General features: G+C 46.4%; 1 protein-coding gene across 1 annotated transcript; it reads left to right on the plus strand.

Annotated features, from left to right (window-relative positions):
• Positions 1-489: 489 nt before the first annotated feature.
• LOC119465012 (alpha-(1,3)-fucosyltransferase C) lies at positions 490-11,903 on the plus strand. The gene is made up of 2 exons (XM_037725855.2): positions 490-530; positions 9,471-11,903. The coding sequence occupies exon 2, from the start codon at positions 9,558-9,560 to the stop codon at positions 10,776-10,778; it is 1,221 nt and encodes a 406-aa protein (XP_037581783.1). The 5' UTR covers positions 490-530; positions 9,471-9,557; the 3' UTR covers positions 10,779-11,903.
• The last annotated feature ends 8,281 nt before the right edge of the window (positions 11,904-20,184 follow it).

Here is a 20,184-nt window from a genome sequence, read left to right on the forward strand (position 1 = left end):
TCTCATTGCCCTGTTCGAACGGTTGAGCGCCGCCTTATCCAAATTGCCGCTTTCGTGGCTGTGGGTGTCCAGTCGGGCCATTCTCCTGTTGGTCCTTGTTGGTCCCTGCTTATCCTCTTAGTGCTATTTTGAATAGACATCGTTCCAAAGAATAAACACTTTGTCTTCATTGGCTGCAACTTAATGAAGAGAGAGCCGCCTAAAAACACAGTGAAATCACATGCATATAACCTTGTTTTGTAGTCTGAAGTACGGTTTGGGTCAACTGCTTGAAAGGCCACGCGGCCTCAGCGCTAAAGAGAGAAAGCGATTCGTAACACGGGGCATGACACATCATTTTGACGTTCGCTCGCAGTCCCTCTGCAGGAAGCTTGATAGAAGCGGAAAGAAGGTCTCGTCACCATGCAGCGCTGTTTTGTTTCCTTTTATTTGCGGCAGACGGAAATGACGCACAGTCATTTGCTTCCGTTGCGGCACAACAGCGAATGCCATTTGTATCCTGGTGATACGTGTCGTTCACGTGGAAGACTGTGAGTCGATGCAGTTTCATTTTTCTCCTTCTTTTAATTTCACCGCCACAGAAAGCTGGCGCACATTTTCACGAGTGCGCAAATCCTTATGTGTGAGGATTTACTTTTGTGTCGAGATTATGTGATAACTGCATATAGCGCCGACTCGATGCACCGAGCGCTTCAGTGTATGAAATGGGCTTTCGTATAGCCTACTGCGCTCACACCGGGACCTCAGACAGCTTTAACAGGAGATTGATTAAGGCACGATAAAAATAGACGAGAGCGTGCGCGATAAATAAGTGAACTTGAAATATCGTGCTTTAATGAAGTCTCAGATACAGCTTGGGAACTTTTGCCATGGTGTAACGTTTCGACAGAGGTTGTGTTGAGCTTCTCAGAAATCGAGCCCGTGCGTCAAAAGCTTTGATGACCAGCGGAAGCTTTGTTAGCGATCGATCTGTGCGAATTCCGAGGCAGGCGCTGTGGACAGAACGAGTAGCGAATCCAGGAGTGCGTGCGAAGCAGGCACATAACCACGGGAGATCGGGGCGACGCAGTCCAGACGGCGCTGGCTTCGGCAGGTGCTTGATCTGTGGCATACGAGCGCGCTTTGGCGAAACTGCAATAGACCTGTGTTTGAGGTGCGAGCAGACTGATTATGCGTGCCACTTACAGTGAAATCACGCCGAAGGATGTCACTGAGTACCCTCCAGGAAGTACCGACAATCTTTAATTATTCTAACATGGCCGTCCGTTCTTTCCGGTGTGTTGTACACATTGACCTAAATGCCGCGATGTTGCACAATAAAGAAGATTTCGTAATTCATTTGGTCTGGTTTTAACCATGAAATGGCGAACTGGGCTAGTTAATTTATGGCTAGGAAATCGCGAAGGCACCAATAACACAGGATGAGCACTTTCTCCCTTGTGTTCGCCAGTCGTCTTTGTCCTGTAGCGGGCATTGTGCTAGCCGCATACCACTGGCAAAAAAAAAAAAAAAAAAGTCAGCTTGGAAGGCGATGACAGCCGTTTCGAAACTTCCTCTTGCCAATGGCACGGAAATCGCTCCAATGCTTTGTTCGGTTCCAGAGGATTCCCGGAAGCAAGCTGAATTTGTCATCCCATCCGCTAAAAGCTCCGCTTGTCGTTGGTGGAGTGATGAGTGTACGCGTGATTATACAAAAAAGAAAAGTCGCTTGGAAAACGCTTCTTCATCATTATCAACACCCGACAGATTGGAAACAATCAATATCAGTTTGCTGCTGGTAAGCGTACTGTTAACCGAGCCAAAGATAACTATGATATTTGTCATTACGATTATCTGTTAAAATACAAAAAAAAAAAACACAAGCGGGCTCTGTTGTCATATCTTCGTGCTACGAAGGTGCTACCAACGCCGCTGACACTATAGAAACAATTGTTTTGACCCCTCAAGGTATGGACGCCTCCCTAGAAAAGATTGCCAAAGGTTTAGAAAATCGACTTGCAGCCCGGCTTCCGGTTATACATTTTGCACAGACCCTTCGGATGGCTTCACGCCAATTTCATTATCTAAGCTAAATCAGACTGTACTATGTTTGCCGAACACAGACCCTGGTCCTGACGGAGTCACAAATGCAATCTTAAAAATATCTTTACAGGAATCGCCTAACGTTTCTTTAGACCTCGTAAATTATTCAATTAAGTGTGCCTGGATTTCCTTGCAATGGAAGCTTGCTACAGTAATAATACTGCTTAAGAAACAAGGGGGACGGTATACTTTGGAGAACATTAGGCCAATTGCGCTTACAGACAACACAGTAAAATTAAATTAAATTAATTTAATTTAATTTTACTGCGTTTTCTGTAAGCGCAATGGACCTAATATTAATTGAGAGGCTTCTTCACATCTGTATCATTATATTTGTTAATGATAATTCAATTCTTCATTCCTGTCACATTGGTTTTACGTAGGACCCGCTGCTCCATCTGGCATGCCGATGTTGATTTAGAAAATCGCATACAACTCGCTCGACGTCATAAGCAATAGGCTCCTTTAGTGACGCTCTATATCGCTAAAGCATACGATACTGGGGAGCACACTGTTTTGATAAATCAGGTGACATCCTGTGGTGTTCTGGGTATAGTAGCGTGGATTTACTCATTTCTAGGTGAAACAGAATTCTAGTGCTATAAAATTAGCTTTTCTTCTAATTATAAACAAACAAGACGAGTACCGCGAGGCTCAGTCCTTTCCCCGGTGCTTTTAAATATTCATATGAGCACAACTCCCCGTCTTGAAGCAGTAACTACTTATGCAGATAATATTACGTCTTTCGCATCTGCAAACGACTTCCACACGCTGTGTAAACGACTACAAGCCTACCTTTGTGCCCTGGAGAGCTGGTTGGATATTAACCAGTTTTTACTGAATGTCAGAAAATGTGCCTTTCTGGTTTTCCCGCTAGATGTCATTGTTTACCACCTTCAAGACATACCACAGGTAGAATATATAAATACATTCGAGTGATTTATAACGCCTTTCTCAACTTTCGCCTACACACAGATCATGTGTATGGAAAAGGTACCTGTGCAATTGGCATTTTATGTAGGCGAGCAAGTCGTCGAATACGATTGAGAAGAGATACACTCCTAATGATATATCGTATGTACGTTCGTCCTGTACTAGAATATCATGCTCTTTTCTAAATTACAGCCTACACGTCCCCCTTCCCCTGATCCTCCTAGAAAGAGAGAAGCATCACGCTTGTGTCTAGGGCTTCCTAAATTTCTTGCAAATTCTGTTTTTTATCTAGAATCCAGAGTTCCCCCTTTTTCATGCAGGTTTCGTCTTTTGACTGTGCCGACTTACTTGAGAATTCATGGATCTCCGCTGCGACGTTCTCAAACAATATTTATTTCACAGCTTGAGTTCTTTTTTGAATGTCAAGTGGCTGCGATTACATACTCCACAAATTACATTCGTGCAACCGTGCCCTTTGGACGTGCGCGTCTGCGATGTACTTTCGATCACCGACAGCTATGTTACTATTGATACCCGCCGTGGTTGTTTTGGCGTTGTGTTGCTAAGCATCGGGTCGCGGGATCAAATCCCAGGCGCGGCGGCCGCGTTGAGATGTCGGCGAAATGCAAAAAAAAAAAAAGAAAGAAAAAAAAGAAAAAAAAAACGGCCGTGTACCGTGCGTGTGTGCACATTAAAGAACCCCAGGTGGTCGAAATTAATTCGGAGTCCCCCACTACGACGCGCCTCATAATTAAGTCGTGGTTTTGGCACGTAAAACCCCAGAATTTAATATGCCCACTATTGATATTAATTTTGATGATATTTTTCATAATAATGCAGAATTACTTCTACATCGTATTCTAGACAGCCTATTACAAGATCATCTGCAGAGCCTTAAAACAAACATCGCAATTGCTACAGTTGCTTCGCAATGTGAATAAATGTCTTGTGTCACCTTTTTCCGCTATCAAAGAAAAAGACCTACTATGGCAATGCTGCAGACATACACCCAGTGACAGCGTTCTACGTTCACAGTTCAAAACTTAGTAAATGCCCTCATTCGTGCGGCCAAACGTTCGCACAAGAGGAACCGCTTTCATCAATCTCGTAATAATGCTAAGAAAACGTGGTCTCTGATAAACAAATTGAGGGGTTCATCTTCAAATCCGGCTAATGATATTCAGAACAATTTTGATTCACATTTACCAGCAGTCGTTAACAACTTTAACCAATGTTTCGCTAAGTTTTCTGCAGTGTCTAAGCAATGGTGTCATACTGCTAGTACTTCGGTAATCGAGTCCTCTTTCCTTCCCACTATCACGGAAGAGCTTTACTCTTTACTAGGCAGCTTCGGCTGGCATAAAATTCGCATGTTTGATCTTTTCAGAAACTTTGATGTTCTGAAACATATCCTGTTAGAAATCCTAAACGGGATAATTACAAGCGGATGCATTCATACGCTGTTAAAAACAGCCGTAGTGCGACCACTTCTTAAAGGTGGTGATGCTAAATGTGTGCATAATTATCGCCCCATTTACATCTTGCCTAGTTTAGCAAAAGTTCTAGAAAAACGTATATTCTTAATAATGAACAGTTTTATTTGCAAATTAGTAGGGTTTTCTGAATGTCAATATGGTTTTAATGAAGAAAAAAAAAGTGGCACTCAGGCTTTATTAGAAGAAATAAGTGACCATTTATTTTCATCTCTTGAAAGAAATCTTGTATCTTGTGCACTTTTTTTTTAGATGTCACAAAAGCGTTTGACACGGTGTGTCATGCTATATCGGCGACTGCCATAGTAATAGTAATTTTCTTCTTTCCAAACCAGCACTGATTCAGGAAGGGCATGTCATGCGGAACACAGCTACTCGAATTCACCGCTGACCTTAATTCGAACATGAACAATGGCCTACAGACCAAGTCAATCTTTCATTATTTTGCCAATGCTTTCGATCGTGTCGCCCATTTCCACCTTATTCAAGTGAAGCTTGTATATGCTAGCCTGCGCCGGTGATTTAGTAACGCTTAAAAAAAACCAGAGCTGCGCAGGTGGTTCGTGCTCGGCACGAGCTCGTGCCACTGCTCTCGCTTTCGTCGTCTGCTTCCACAGCTGGCTGCGTTGCCGCTAATCATTCCAGCGGAGAATTTCACTTCTCTTCTGTCGTCGTAATGAGGTGGCCGTGTTTACGGGGGTATGAGCCATTCATTGTCTAACGTAACGAACAGATTTAATTTTGAAGAAATTTCATAAAAATCCATCCAGAATGAACGCGCTCGGGAAAGGGCTCGCCGTCGATGTGCCGATTCTAGCGTGAGGGCGTCTGAAGGCCAGGCAAAACGTCAGCGAAAAGCCGCCGACCCCGAGTTGCGGGAGTGCGATGTTAAGGCGAAATGTCAGCGTCGTCTAGCCCTACAGGAACCCGAAAATGGTGGTGCACGCCTCGGCAGCGCTAGCGCCAACTTTCCTGGTGCGACGGCCAGGTTTCAACGCGAGTTTCTCAACCAGAACTTCGGAGCCAGCTGCATGCATGCTGGCTCCGAAGTGACCGGTTGTGGTTCGAGCACAACGTGGTAGTCGCCAGTACAATTCGTTCGGAGGAACACCGAAGAATCACGTGCCAAGCTTCGCTTACCCCCATCTACGCGACAGAGGGGCTACTCATTAAAAAAAAAAAATTATCTGCCCTTCTATTAGATTCCCTCAGTTTATCATGGCTTCGGAAATTGCTTTCCCTTCGCAAGTAGTTCACGACGGTTAATAATTCTTCCTCTCACTCTTCCTATGTCTTTTCTGGCGTTTCACAGGGCAGCGTTCTAGGCCCGCTTCTTCTTGATCTATATAAATGACCTGCCAAATAGCATATCATCAAGTATTAGAATCTTTGCTGAAGACTGCATGTTATACCGAACTATAAACGGTCCCGACGACCACCTGATCCTTCGAGACGATCTTAACGTTATCTCTAACTGGTGTAATACCTGGCTCATGACCCTAAATTCTAACAAATGTAAAATTATTTATTTTGGACGTAAGCGTCGTGACGTTTCTAGTTTGTCCTGCCACATACATCTTCTTTCTGGGATTTTATGTGCCAAAACCAGTTCTGATTATGAGGCCTTCATGCGTAGTGGAGGGCTCCGGATTAATTTTGACCACCTGGGGTTCAAGGAGACAAGTTGTCCCGGGCATCATCTTATAAATATTTGATGTTTACCTTATACCAGGCCTCTCCTGGTTTGTTCACATCACTGCTGCCTGTGCGAAAGACTCAAAAACATTAGGGTATTATGAAACATCGTTCTAGCGCACAAATAAACACGGACGAGAAGACAAAGACAACACGAACGCCGGTTATCCTTCCTAATGTTAGTCCCGCTAAGTTCGTCCCCCTAACGTTCGAAAATGATTCTAACTTCGTCCGCCCACAACTTGAATGTGCCTCATTTGTTTGGTCCCCTTCCGCTCATTATCAAATTAACATGCTTGAAGCAGTTGAGAACAGAGCCTCCCGTTACATTTCAAGGAACTATGACAATCATTCAAGTGTGACTCAGCTTAAACTCGATCATTCCCTTCAACCATTGGCCATTCGCAGTCAAATGTCTATCCTATGCCTGTTTCACAAGTACGTCTACAACAATAAAATAGCCTCGTTACACCTTGAACGCCCCCTTTTCACGTCACACAGGCTACATAATCACCTCAACTTCATGCGCATCCTTGGTAACACGAACGCTTTTAACACATCTGTACTTCCACAAGCCATCGGCATGTGGAATGATCTTCCCGCTGATATGGCCTCTGATTATAATAACCTGAATACATTTCGCCACAAGCTTGACGTGTATTTTTTTTTTTTTTTTTTGCAATAGCGCTGTAACATGGTTTCGTCGTTTAAGTTCTTGCTTTGTTTATTTTGTGATGTGTTTCGTTTTCTTCTTCACTTGCATTCAAACGCACTTTTAGTGCTTATTTCGTCAACGTCTTTTCTTGTGCTGCGTTTCTTTTTTTCTTTGTTCACCTGCGTTGGAACCTTGTTTTGTGTTTTGCATTTTGTTGCGTTGCGTCTTGATGTTCACTTGCTTTGTAACTCTGTTCCTCACCAGTTTGCTTGTGCTTTCATTGTAATAACTACACCTCCCTTACTCAATGCCGTTTGGACCTGTAAGGTATTTAATAAATAAATAAATAAATAAATAAATAAATAAATAAATAAATAAATAAATAAATAAATAAATAAATAAATAAATAAATAAATAAATAAATAAATAAATAAATAAATAAATAAATAAATAAATAAATAAATAAATAAATAAATAAATAAATAACAATGCCTCGCACCTTAGCGTATGCTGATTTCAGAGCAATGAAACAATCCTATAAAAATTTGTGAAGATCATTTTGGGCATTCTCAACAATTGTAATAAAAATGCGGCGCCTTCAAAATATGCTTTATCGAAGAATGGCTGGATTAGTTTGCTTGAGCAAGGTTCGAACTGATGACGCCGTTGGCGGGTGTCCATATGAAAGAGCAATGTTGCTGTTGTATGGAAACGTAAATTGCGCCTTTGAAAGCAACACGCGGCACGAGCGCGAGGCCGCCGCGCGAGCAGATACCGCGCCCCCGTCGACAGCGCCACTGCGGCAAGCTGGAAGCCGCCGGTTTCCCCCCATTTCTAGCCACCCTAACCATACCAAGGCGTCCCATGCATGATATACTATGTATGGGACGCCTTACGGCTTGCCGCTCCACGACTTCCAAACCGAGGAAAAAATCTCAAGTACAAAACAATACATGAAGCGATATTCGTAGTTTTATCGGCCGTAATATTTGCGGTAAACCTTTGCTTCCTAATTAGGCCAACAAGCATGGTGTCACGTGCGCACTAGATAAACACGAACAGATCCCACTCGATGACCCCGAAAACTCGCTGTCACAACACTGGCGTGATGAAGCGTGCCGGCAGCGGGAAGCGAACGCTTCAAGCTGCCTCGACGAGTCTCTGAAACGTTAGATTACACAACATCCAACATTAGACGTGCGGGAAGCCAGCGCACACGAAGTCACTAGCCATCTCGATTCACTCGCCGCAGATAACCTCACGGGCGGGCGTGTGCACTCAGCCGCGCCACGCGCAGCCACGGCCGTGCTAGATTAGCAGTGTCCGCCACAGGCACATAAGAAAGGCACACTAAAGTAGGTAACAAAGCTATGTCATTTATTTCAAATCTGTCGCGCACGAGGAAACAATCGAGAGCGGGCGTGTAGTTGTCACTCTCGCAATGGCGCGCAGCATTAATTTATATGCGTCCTCCATGCTCGATATGTCAATAGTTTTGTAGCGTTAGCTACACTGGCCTAGCCAAGCCCGTTTCGCGCGGCACATCAAGAGCCGTGCTGCGCATGCGCAAGGATCAGTGATGTCACACGGCTTGCGCACCGGAGCCACCGGAGCCGGCACCTCTCGCGCACTCCGCCGCCGCCGCGCTCGACTCACCGCCGCCGGTCTGCGCATTCCAGAGGAGTGACGTCGTAGCCGTGGTAGACGCACTGGCGCCGGCGCGCGCTCGCTGTGCAGTCGCCGTCTGACACTGCGCTGGAGCCGCTGCGCTGGAGCCGCTGCGCTTCTGACTCGCGTTTGCCAGTGTGGTATAGCCATGGAAAAGGAGAGCGCAAATGCTGCTCAACAGCGCAGAAGAACGGAGAAGCTTGACTCATCGGATCCCGAAGTAGTTGCCTGGCAATTAGCGGTTGAGCGTAGGAGACAACCAGGAAAGCTAAGAATAATCAGCTGAACCTTTGCTAACGCTACGTATATCCTGGCATAGCCGAGCTAAGCCACTGCAACGTTTTTTTGTATGTTCACATTGAAATATTCTGGGCAACCTAACGCAGTCTAGAACGTTCTGCATGCTGTAAAGCGCAGCTACGTCGTACTCTCTACCTTTCACCGCCGCCGCTCCTCGAGGCTCAACCACTGCCACTGCGGAATCTTGGACTGGGCCGTGAAAATTAGGATCCTGAGCTTCCGAATCAGTTTGAGGAAGATTGCAGCTGCTCACAGTGATTTCACGAGCCTAATTTTTGAACCCGTCCGGTATGCGCGAGAGGAGAGAAGGGACACAGTGGCTGTACACCGCGATCACTAATGGACGCTGTGTTAGTATGCCCCGTGGAAGGCATCTCACGGGGTTTGTCCGATACCGCCGAGTCACAGGGTCGCCATTCCGCATCGAGCTTTCGCCGTATCCTTTCTCTACCCGCGCTGTCCGTGTTCTGGGGCTCGTGTTTACTATATGACACGCTCGCCCCCACCTACCAGACATTCAGTGCTTTCGCACCAAAAGACTCGCAAGCAGTGTGTTGCCCCTACATCTATATCCCTGCTTCGCTCCTTTGACAAAAATGGCGATTGCTTCTTCAAGTGCGCTCATTTTCTCTCTCTCGTTACAGCGTGCGATGCCGGCAAGCGGACGGAAACTTAGCCAGTCGGTGATCGTGTCTTAGTTCGAAGGTGCAGTCCAGAGCCTGAGACACGACATGAGAAGAGCGAAGAGGTGCAAGAATTTCATCAAGTCAGCATTACCGTGTACCGTGTTGTGCGCTGTGGTCTGTTCAGTGCTGTACACACTTGACGCCTTCGGTCCACGTGATGTGACGTTTTTTGGTGGCAACTTTACTAAACCGCACACAGCATATCGCGTTCTTATATGGCACAGCTTTGGCCAGGATTTTTTTGAACGAATTTTCGGCCACAATGCCATCAAGAAGTGCTCATTTCCATGCAAGTTCAGCCAAGACCGAAAAGATCTGTATCGAAGCGACGTCGTCATTTTGCAGAGTTTTTTCAAGTCGTTCTGGAAAAGTCTCCCTCGTCGCCGCAGACCGGGCCAGGCGTGGATGTTGTACGCCATGGAGCCTCCGCACAGACTGCCTGTGAACGCTTCGAAGTTGGATGCGCTGGGTATTAACTGGACTCTCTCTTATCGATTCGACGCGGACGTCGTCCACAGGCACAGCTTTAGGACGGTGCGTAGGCGAAGCGTAAATCGCGTGTCGGCGCCGGACCCGAAGGCCAGACCCGTAGCGTGGATCGTGTCCAATTGCCGGAGCTTCAGCCGCCGCGAGAGCTACGTGGAGGAGCTGCAGAAGGTCGTCCCGGTGGACGTGTTTGGTCGGTGCGGGCGACACCGCTGCCGCGAGCAGCACTTCGGCTGTTACCGGGAGATCGCGGACAACTACTCCTTCTACCTGGCCTTTGAGAACTCCATCTGCAAGGACTACAGCACCGAGAAGCTCTTCTACCCGCTGATGAGCTCCATGGTTCCCGTCGTGATGGGCGGCGCCAATTACTCCGCGGTCGCGCCTCCTGGGTCCTACATAAACTTCGCCTCTTTCAGGACAGCTCGAGAACTGGGAGCCTATCTGCTGGAGCTGCAAGGAAACCCGCAGGCTTACAAGCGCTACTTCGAGTGGAAAAAGCACTACGCCATAGAGAGGCCTTCCTTCGGTTGCACCACGTGCGAACAGATTCACCGGCTCTTCGGGCACCCCGCGAGAGAAATCCGCCGCAGTCTGTACGAGTACCTCTGGCAAGAGGCACGCTGCACCACGTGGCAGGGGCTCCTCAACAGGGACCTGGTCGTAACGCGACCCATGTTGTCAACTGTGCGCTATCAAGACGGCAGCAGACTTCTAGCCTGTGTACCATTCCACGTACTGCACAAGCTGTTACGCAAGCACACTGCGTGCCCCAACTAATGCATGGCAAGCTATATAAATAGACGATTCGGCAGAACCCGTCTCATTATGACTGCCGACGGTAACGTGTTTCGCACTGAATCAACATAGCGGCACAACGCAATGACGCCGTCGAAACGGCTTGTGTATGAGGCGTGTACTATACAGCGGGACTTTCAACACTTGGCGTCTTCTGGCGCCGCCGCCGCGAAGGCTGCGCCGTTGCCTGCGAACGCTAGAAAGGCGTCAGGCGGCAACCCGGCTCCTCTCTCGTGCTTGGGATGAATGGGTGTATGCTACGAGCGTCTCCACGGGGCGTTGGGTTGCCCCATCAAGCTATTTTTCTTATTTTAACTAACGTGTTAACTATCTTCTTTTTAACAGACAAACAATTCCAAGCATGAAACTTTCGGGAACTGTTCTTGTACGCCTCCGTTGTTTGTGGTCTCCCTACTTTACTGCCGCCAAACCTCCGATCGCGTTTTACTAATCTCGAATGCCAACATGTTTACTTTCCGCCTGTTAACACTGAACCCAAGGGTTTCAAGGAGCCTATGAGAGCCTAAACCGACAGCTGCGTAGATATTATAGCATACTAATAAAATATGTTCCATCGTTTCCCTAGGTTTACCCCAGCAGCACATGCTGCTTCTGCCTTGCTGTGCCACGCTTTATAACTAGACGTTCTGAGGTATCCTGATCTCGCTTCGAAAAGTATACAGGGTGTTTCACGTAACGCTGGCCAAACTTCAAAAATATGCAAATACCACGTAACGGGACCGAACCAAGATGATGTTGTTTGCCGTCGCTTAGAGATACTCAGATTATTTTTTGCCTTCCGCCTAATTACATAATGAGTCTTCATTAACTATTCAACTTCTAAATTATTATAATGAGATGAAAAGTGTAAATGAGAAAATTGTAAAACATGAATAACTCGCGATACAGCTTTCTGTTGTTCAATATGTGCTACATAAAGTTTTTCCGAGCGTGAAAGAAGCTCGCGAATTCAAGCAAAATTGCCGCGCGATTGGCCTCTCGAGGCACTTTGCGTATATTCGCGAGCTTATTTCACGCTCGCAGAAACACTTTTATGTAGCACGTATTGAGCAACAGAAAGCTGTATCGGGAGCTGTATCTAAAGCTGTACTGGTCCTGGGAGCGCTGAAATAGTAGCGCTATATCACGCGCTTCCTTTTGTATTTCGCGGGCTTTCCTTAAAGGCAAGTACAAGAAGCTCCATCAATGCTAATTAGTTGCGAACACTTCAGTCAAATATTTTTAAATGTTATCTGCAACTTTCGTATGGACACTTTCTTAGTGAAGCCAATATTTAAAAAGTTAGGTAATTAGTTAAACTAAATAATTGACTTTGCAAAACGGCAAATATATCGCAGACTAGGCCGCATGATTGTCAACACCACTCAGTTGTTTCCAGCCGCATAGCACACTCCGTTGTTTTTTTTTTTTTTTTTAATTGGTTACCTTTAGCTGGGACAACCTGTATGTGTGACCGAGAAAAGAGAAAACCGAGGGGCCCGATTCTTCTTCTTTTTTTTTTGTCATATCATAAGAAGCCAACAAACAATGTTGTTGTCACAGTGTCATTGTTTGTTGGCAGTTTATGATATCAGTACACACACACACACACATATATATATATATATATATATATATATATATATATATATATATATATAAACTTGCTATTGCGCTCGCCGGACCTGTGCGAGAAGCGCTAGCTGCGTCTCTTGGTCCAGGCCGGTGAGCTGGGCCTCCCGCTGCTCCGTTTTGAAGATTTGATGTGCTAGTGTTGGTTCGTTTACAGAAAAGGGACGGTTAGTGCATTCCCACAAAATGGGGCTAAAGCCGGCCTTTTATTGCACCAAAGGCATATACCATTCAGCGGTGGCGTTGAGATAACGTGCCATGGCTGCAACGCTGCTTCGAACATTAGAGTTTCCCTTTGCGTTATCGTGAGTTTTTTCGTTCCTGATTTTTTTATTGCGATAGCAATCATATAGACACTCCAAGCGCATTTTTGCCATCGCCGTCGCCGTCGTAGTGATGGTCCGTATAAAGTCCAACGGCGATAAAATCGTAGCCGCGCGACGTGCGTTGTGTGTGCGAGTAAAAGCGTGCGAGGGTGAGCCGGCAAGCGCAGCTTAATCTCGCGCACGCCAGAGAGGAAGGTGGCCGGAAGCCCGCACTCTTCGTTCGCTCGCGGGGCACGGGGAGGAGGCGACGAAGACGGTAGGGGTGGGGAGTGCGGTGTGCTCTTGCGGCTGCTACTGACGGAGCTTCCGCGCGGGCACCGTACCTTGAAAGCAATCGGCTATGTGGCCGAAGTGTGCGCACCTCATCTTCAAAGCGATCTGCGATGGGCACAAAGTGCAAAAGTGCATGCGCCGAGTGTCGGTAGCTTCGTATGCGCTGTGCTTTCGACGTTTAGTTCGCGTTGAAGCGAGACGCGAGACAGCGCGAAGGTCAATTTGCCCGCTGCTGCAGGCGTGCTTTCTCATTCCATCGTTTTAAACAGTTTCCGCGGTCATCGAGCGAGATGTGTTCATGTTTACCTGTGCGCTCGTGACACCATGCTTGTTTATTATTGCGATAGCAATTATATGGACACTCCAAGCGCATTCCTGCCGTCGCCGCCGTGAGGTTCCGTATAAAGTCCAACGGTGATAAACTCGTCGCCGCGCGCCGTATGCTGCATGTGCGAGTGAAAAGCGCTCGTCCCTCGCGCGCTTTCCCGGAGAGCGAACGCACGGCGGAGAGCAAACTCGACGTCTGCGGTCGTGCGCAAGGCCGTAGGGAGATGGGAGGGAGGGAGGGGAGGCGACGTTTAGCTGCGACACTAAATTCGTATCTTGCGACCAGGCGCAAGGGGAACTGGCGACTCAATCTCCCACGCGAAAGGAGGAAAGCAGGAAGGCAGCGCGGGAGGGAGGGTGCGAGGCTTCTACTCTGGCAGGCACTGCGTGCTTTGCACGGCTGAGGGCTGTCGCGCGCACCGTATCTTGAAAGTGATCTCCACACAGGTCTGACCTTTGTATACGCTGTGCTTACGCCGCTCAGATTCCGGTGAAGCGACAGATCACACGAACCTTCGGTCACTGCTGCTGCCGCGCTTGCACACGCCAGTGTTTTGACAGTGCTTGTCTGCGGTCATCGAGTGTGATCTAATCATGTTTGCTTGAGCGTGCTGGCACCATGCTTGTTAATTCAGTTTTGAAGCGAATGTGTCCAAGTTTATGCAGCCCATAAACTACTATCTTTACTCCATATACTCTACTAGTAAATTTGCTATCGCAGTCGATGCTTTGCCTTTCAGGTGAAACTGCGACTCTTTTTTTTTTTGACACGCTGCACCGTCTTGTGGCACCGCCGAGAAGTCCTCGCGTGGCCTCCGAGAAGCGTTTCGCGCCGGTGCTTGCGAACGCTTGGAGTTGTTCTCTCGCTTGCCGCACACCCAGTGGAACATACTCACCGACTCAAGTTGGCGAGTTGAGAGTGGCACATACCCAGAGTGGCATATACCCAGTGCATTCATGGCGCAGCTCGCTAAAGCGCTGTCGTTAAAGACGTTCATCGAAAATCGGCACATACCCGGCGCATTTGTGGCGCCGCCTGCTAAAGTGTCTGCTGTCCTTGAGGAACCCTCGTGACGTGTGTTCGATTCCGGTCTGCATCGGAGAGATTTACGGGATCATTGTAGAGCGGCCCAGTGGCACATATTTATCTACCCAGGCTGACGTCCATTGAAGAGCGGCGCACACCTACTGGCCCAGTGACCCGAGTCGGCGCGTCATTGAACAGCGGTACCTACTCACTCCGGCATCTACAGTGACCCACGTCGGCGCGAACGAGATTCGTTGAAGAGCGGCACATGTGTGCACATTGCCACATACTCAGGGACCTAAGGTGATTCTTCGGTTGGTTTCGGCCCTGTTCCTTGAGCACAGAAACCCGATGCGTTACCAATTCAACCATGGGCTACCCAATGTCTCAGGCAGGCGGGAAAACGGTTACGTACGTACATACGTACATACGTACATACATACATACATACATACATACATACATACATACATACATACATACATACATACATACATACATACATACATACATACATACATACATACATACATACATACATACATACATACATACATACATACATACATACATACATACATACATACATACATACATACAACCCGCCGTGGTTGCTCAGTGGCTATGGTGTTGGGCTGCTGAGCACGAGGTCGCGGGATCGAATCCCGGCCATGGCGGCCGCATTTCGATGGGGGCGAAATGCGAAAACACCCGTGTACTTAGATTTAGGTGCACGTTAAAGAACCCCAGGTGGTCCAAATTTCCGGAGTCCCCCACTACGGCGTGCCTCATAATCAGAACTGGTTTTGGCACGTAAAACCCCATAATTTAATTTTAATTTTAATACATACATACATACATACATACATACATACATACATACATACATACATACATACATACATACATACATACATACATACATACATACATACATACATACATACATACATACATACATACATACATTACCCCTGGGAAGTGCGTGAGTCACCCTAAGAATGGTAACGCATTAAAAGAAATTTTGATCGGCATGACCGCGCAGCACGATGCGGCGTAACGACGAGCTTTAGGGCGTGACAGTGCTACTGCCAATTGCCAGGAGGGATAAAACTATGTCATACGAGGAAGCGCTTTTTCTTTATTACTTACGCTGATTTTACGAGTCCAGAAATAAAAGGAATACGTTTAAATGTGTTGACTCATCTCGCGGCACTATCGCTAGATCGTTAGCAAGGACGGCTGCCAAGCCTGCAGCGATCGCGCGCTGGCGTGCGTCCTGTTACCGCGATTCGTCACGAGGCGCTTAGGGCCAAGCTAGACAGCGTCGGAGTGCGCGTTCGTGGAAGCGCATGGCGCGAGCGTTGTTTTGGCACAACTCCCCCTCCTTACCCGCAGTTGCTTCCCACATAGCATTCCGCCTTCACAGTCGAATCAAGGTCCAACCACCGGTCACGCTATCAAAACCTGCATCGACTGCACAAAGAAAGCTTTGCTGTAAAGAGTGGTAGTTGGAACCCAGTGAACCGGGCCTATTCCAATAACCGACCATAGCACGAAACTAGTTCCGACTCCACGACGAAAACTTGGTTTTATTATAAAACGTGCTCTTTGCGAGCATGAAACCGGTGCTCGCTCCAGCTCCTTCCAGCGGAGAGAGCTCCTAACTCCGGGAGAACACGTGCGGCATGACGTCGCGGCTCATCCACGCTTTGCAATGAAAAAGCGAGCGTAGGCCCACTCAGAGCCGCGTTCGTAGGAGAGTGTTCGCGCGAAATTTCCTTGCCAAGTGTTTCGCCCCGGCATGTGTCTCCAGCTGCCGCGTGACGCGAATGCCGATGGCGAGACGACCACTTCGTTCAACGCCTGGCAAAGGTTAGACGCTAGGTCCGAGCACTTTTCGTTTTGTATTTACCTGAGCGGCGTTGAGCCGGTGTACGTTCTCGGCGTGTCTACGGACGAGGCCTCCGAGTGTGGTTGTCGCGTAATCGCCAATTTGATAGCGCAGGTTCTGTGGATGTGTGCAACACACCGAGCACAAGGGGACGGCGTGTCTTCCGACGCTGAACTAGAGGGCGAAGGACGCTGCACTTGCCACGCGCGATATATTTTCCATGTTCTTCGTTTCAAATTCGTGCACACCTCACACAAAGAAGAAAAAGGACAGCATTCGTCTTGGCAAGTCGTACTTGTTTCATCAGCCCTTCGACTACTGTTGCTACCGAATGCTGTCACAGTCTACAGGTTTTGTTACTACTTGCTGGTAGCATCGAAACTAACCCCGGACCTGACAAGTTGGATACCGCTCTGGCTGAATTGAAAAAGCTGTCTGCTGGCTAGACAACACTAATCAATGAATTGCAAAAAATCAAGGGACTCATGGTTTCCATGGACAAAGCTATACCTGACTTCAACACTCGCCTCACCGAAATTGAAGAACATTGCCAGGCTCTGCCCACAATTCAGACCGACATTGAAACAGTTCAGACTACCGCTAAGCAGACAGCGCGTTTGGTTCACGACCTAGATCTTCGTCTTGACGATGCTGAAAACCGCTCACGCAGAAATAACCTCATTTTTTATGGTCTCCCTGATTCATCCCCCCGTGAAACATTTGCCGAATCCGAAAAACTTATCATCGATCACTGTCCTCAGCACATGGAAATAACCTTGGATCCGAAAGATATCGAGCGTGCCCACCGGCTCGGTTATCATACCTCGAACCACCAACGCCCTATCGTGGTCAAATTCACATCATTCAAGACCAAAGAAGCTATTCTTTCCAACGGGCCTAAATAAAAAAAAAAAAACCGGCAGATCCCACGCCCTGTGGGAAACAATGCTATGCGAACCAATGTGCGGGGAGCCTACCAAGTTAACGAAACGAGCATGAGAGCACCAAGACATAGGCGGCTCTTTCATGACCTACATGACACGCATGTCATGACATTCATGTCACAAGTCCTCAGGAGTCCCTTTAGCTACACCTAAGAGACCTTATAGTCATGTTCATGACTATGACTTCGAGCTTTAGCCTTTTCCTTCATTTAGTACCACATCCGAACACATTCCATTCATTTTTGAGTGTTAATCTTTTTTCGCTCAGTCATTCTCATTTTTGCTGAGTCATGGCCATGATTATGATTTCTACCATCATCCTTTAGTGCTTCCTTCACTTAATATCCACGTCAGAACCCATTTCAGTGGCTTTTGAGTGTTAATCCTTTTTCGCTGTGTCATTGACGTTTTTACTGAGTCAAGCTCATGACTATGATTTCTACCATCATCCTTTAGTATTTCCTTCACTTAGTACCCGCGTGCGAACCCATTTCAGTGGCTTTTGAGTGTTAGTCTTTTTTCGCTGAGTCATTGTCATTTTTGCTGAGTCATGCTCATGACTATGATTTCTACCATCATCCTTTAGTATTTCCTTCATTTAGTACCCGTGTGAGAACCAATTCCAGTGGTTTTTGAGTGTTTATCTTTTTTCGCTGAGTCATTGTCATTTTTGCTGAGTCATGCTCATGACTATGATTTCTACCATCATCCTTTAGTATTTCCTTCACTTAGTACCCGCGTGCGAACCCATTTCAGTGGCTTTTGAGTGTTAGTCTTTTTTCGCTGAGTCATTGTCATGACATTTATGTCATGACCTATCACTTATGTTCGTCATATACTCTTGTCATAGTATGCCAATTTTGGTACATACCAAGTTAACAAAGTGACCATGAGAGCGCAAAGACGTAGGCGGCTAGATAGATAGATGGACAGATAGATAGATAGATAGATGGACAGATAGATAGATGGACAGATAGATAGATAGATAGATAGATAGATAGATAGATAGATAGATAGATAGATAGATAGATAGATAGATAGATAGATAGATAGATAGATAGATAGATAGATAGATAGATAGATAGATAGATAGATACTGTCAAAGTAGCAAATGTTCGCCAAGGAAAACAAGGGGAATGCGGGAGATGGCGATTCAAGACGATGAGTAACACGAGAACAAGGTGAGAGCAGGAGCCAACGTTTCGACAAGTGGACTTGTCTTCTTCAAGTCCACTTGTCGAAACGTTGGATCCTGCTCTCACCTTGTTCTCGTGTTACTCAAATGTTCGCCAAGAAATGCTTCGCACTTAAAAAGAAACGCCTTCAGTGTCGGCGAAGATTATTCCCGCAGTATTCAAAATATTCGTGAACAGTTAGTTGCCTTCGCAAAAGAAAACTCTGAGATTTTCTATCCGGTTTAAGACGCTGCATGTTGGTCCCAAGAGCTATTTCTTTTATGATACATCTAAATCAGTTAAGGAAATCGCATAGCATATCTTCGTCGCCGGTCTCCACAGTACCCGCGTCCCACTTGTCCTAGAACCAACCCCCAAACTAATCTTGGTCTTTCGGTAATTTTCACAAACATACGCAGCTTCCTTACAAAACGAGAGCTTATATCTAACCTCATATCATCATCTGGCAGTAACATACTCGTACTAACTGAAACGTGGTTCAACGCTAACATAAGTGATTGTGAAGTGTTACACGGTTTGCCGATTTTTTGCCTTTTCCGCACTGACCGTGTCGTTTTTCAGGAGGGGGTTGTCTTAATTGAAGCTAATAAGGAACTACTATTCTCTCTTGTTAATGTCACATTGTGACATTTGTGAGACACCGGTGAGATATTGTGGCTCTTATGCCGCACTGTGCTAATAACAACACTAATTGGCACCTGCTGCCGACCGCCCAATGATAGTCCCGACTTCCACCGCATGCTGAAGAACGTTTTGTTACAAATGAAAGCCAAGTATCCCAACGTGCGAAATATTCTTTTTGGTGACTTTTATCCATCTATTAACTGGAACACACTACATCATGTTTCATTACCTCAGGAGCCTCGTGAATTTGTCAGTCTTTATCTTAACTTTAATCTCTCCCAAATAATAACTGAACCAACACGTGCCACAGAGACATCAGAAAACATTCTAGATCTGATTTTGACTAGCCACCCTGAGACTTTAGCTTCGATTACTTACCTTAGGAAAATTAGCGACCATAAAGTAATTCACGCCACATTTAACATTTCTCCGAAACGCAGGAAAGTGTCCAAGAAATTATAAGGCTTTACGATAAGGCTGACTACATAGCGATAAATAATGAGTTAAATTCCTTTTCGAAGATTTCGAACTTCACCGTCAGAACACAATCCACGAAAATTGGTCAACCTTCAAATTAAAAAATTGTGATCTAACGAACAGGTATATCCCAAAATGCACCATCAACTCTGATCGCCAGAATCCTTGATTTACCAAAACACTCAAAATAAATTAAAAAAAGAAAACAAGAAACAGAGGCTCTATCGCGCAGCGAAACTTGGGCCCAGTTGCGTTGCTTGGGAAAAATTCTATGCGACTAAAGACGCAAACTTATTTGCGGTCCAATGCGCGAAACGTTCCTTCCTTCACCAAGACTTACCCAAAATGATAACCAATAACCCAAGAAAATTCTGGTAAGTGATAAATCCGCAACAATCACGTTACATCAAATTTACCAACGATAACGGTGACAGTGTCCGCGATGCTCTATGTGCCGAACACGGCCTTTTCATCAGTATTCATTAGTGAACCTGAAGAACCACTGCCTTCATTGCCTTCTACTATGAGTCGGCGATTTCGGCTACCATTTTTCTTGAAGATGGCATTTCGTGTATAATCGACAAATTTAAAATTCCATCATCATCTGGTGTCGACGAAATTAATCCAAGAAGAAGAAGTAGTTTAATGATTTGAAAATGTACAGAGGT

Source organism: Dermacentor silvarum, chromosome 9, assembly GCF_013339745.2.
Source record: "Dermacentor silvarum isolate Dsil-2018 chromosome 9, BIME_Dsil_1.4, whole genome shotgun sequence".
NCBI lineage: Eukaryota > Metazoa > Arthropoda > Arachnida > Ixodida > Ixodidae > Dermacentor > Dermacentor silvarum.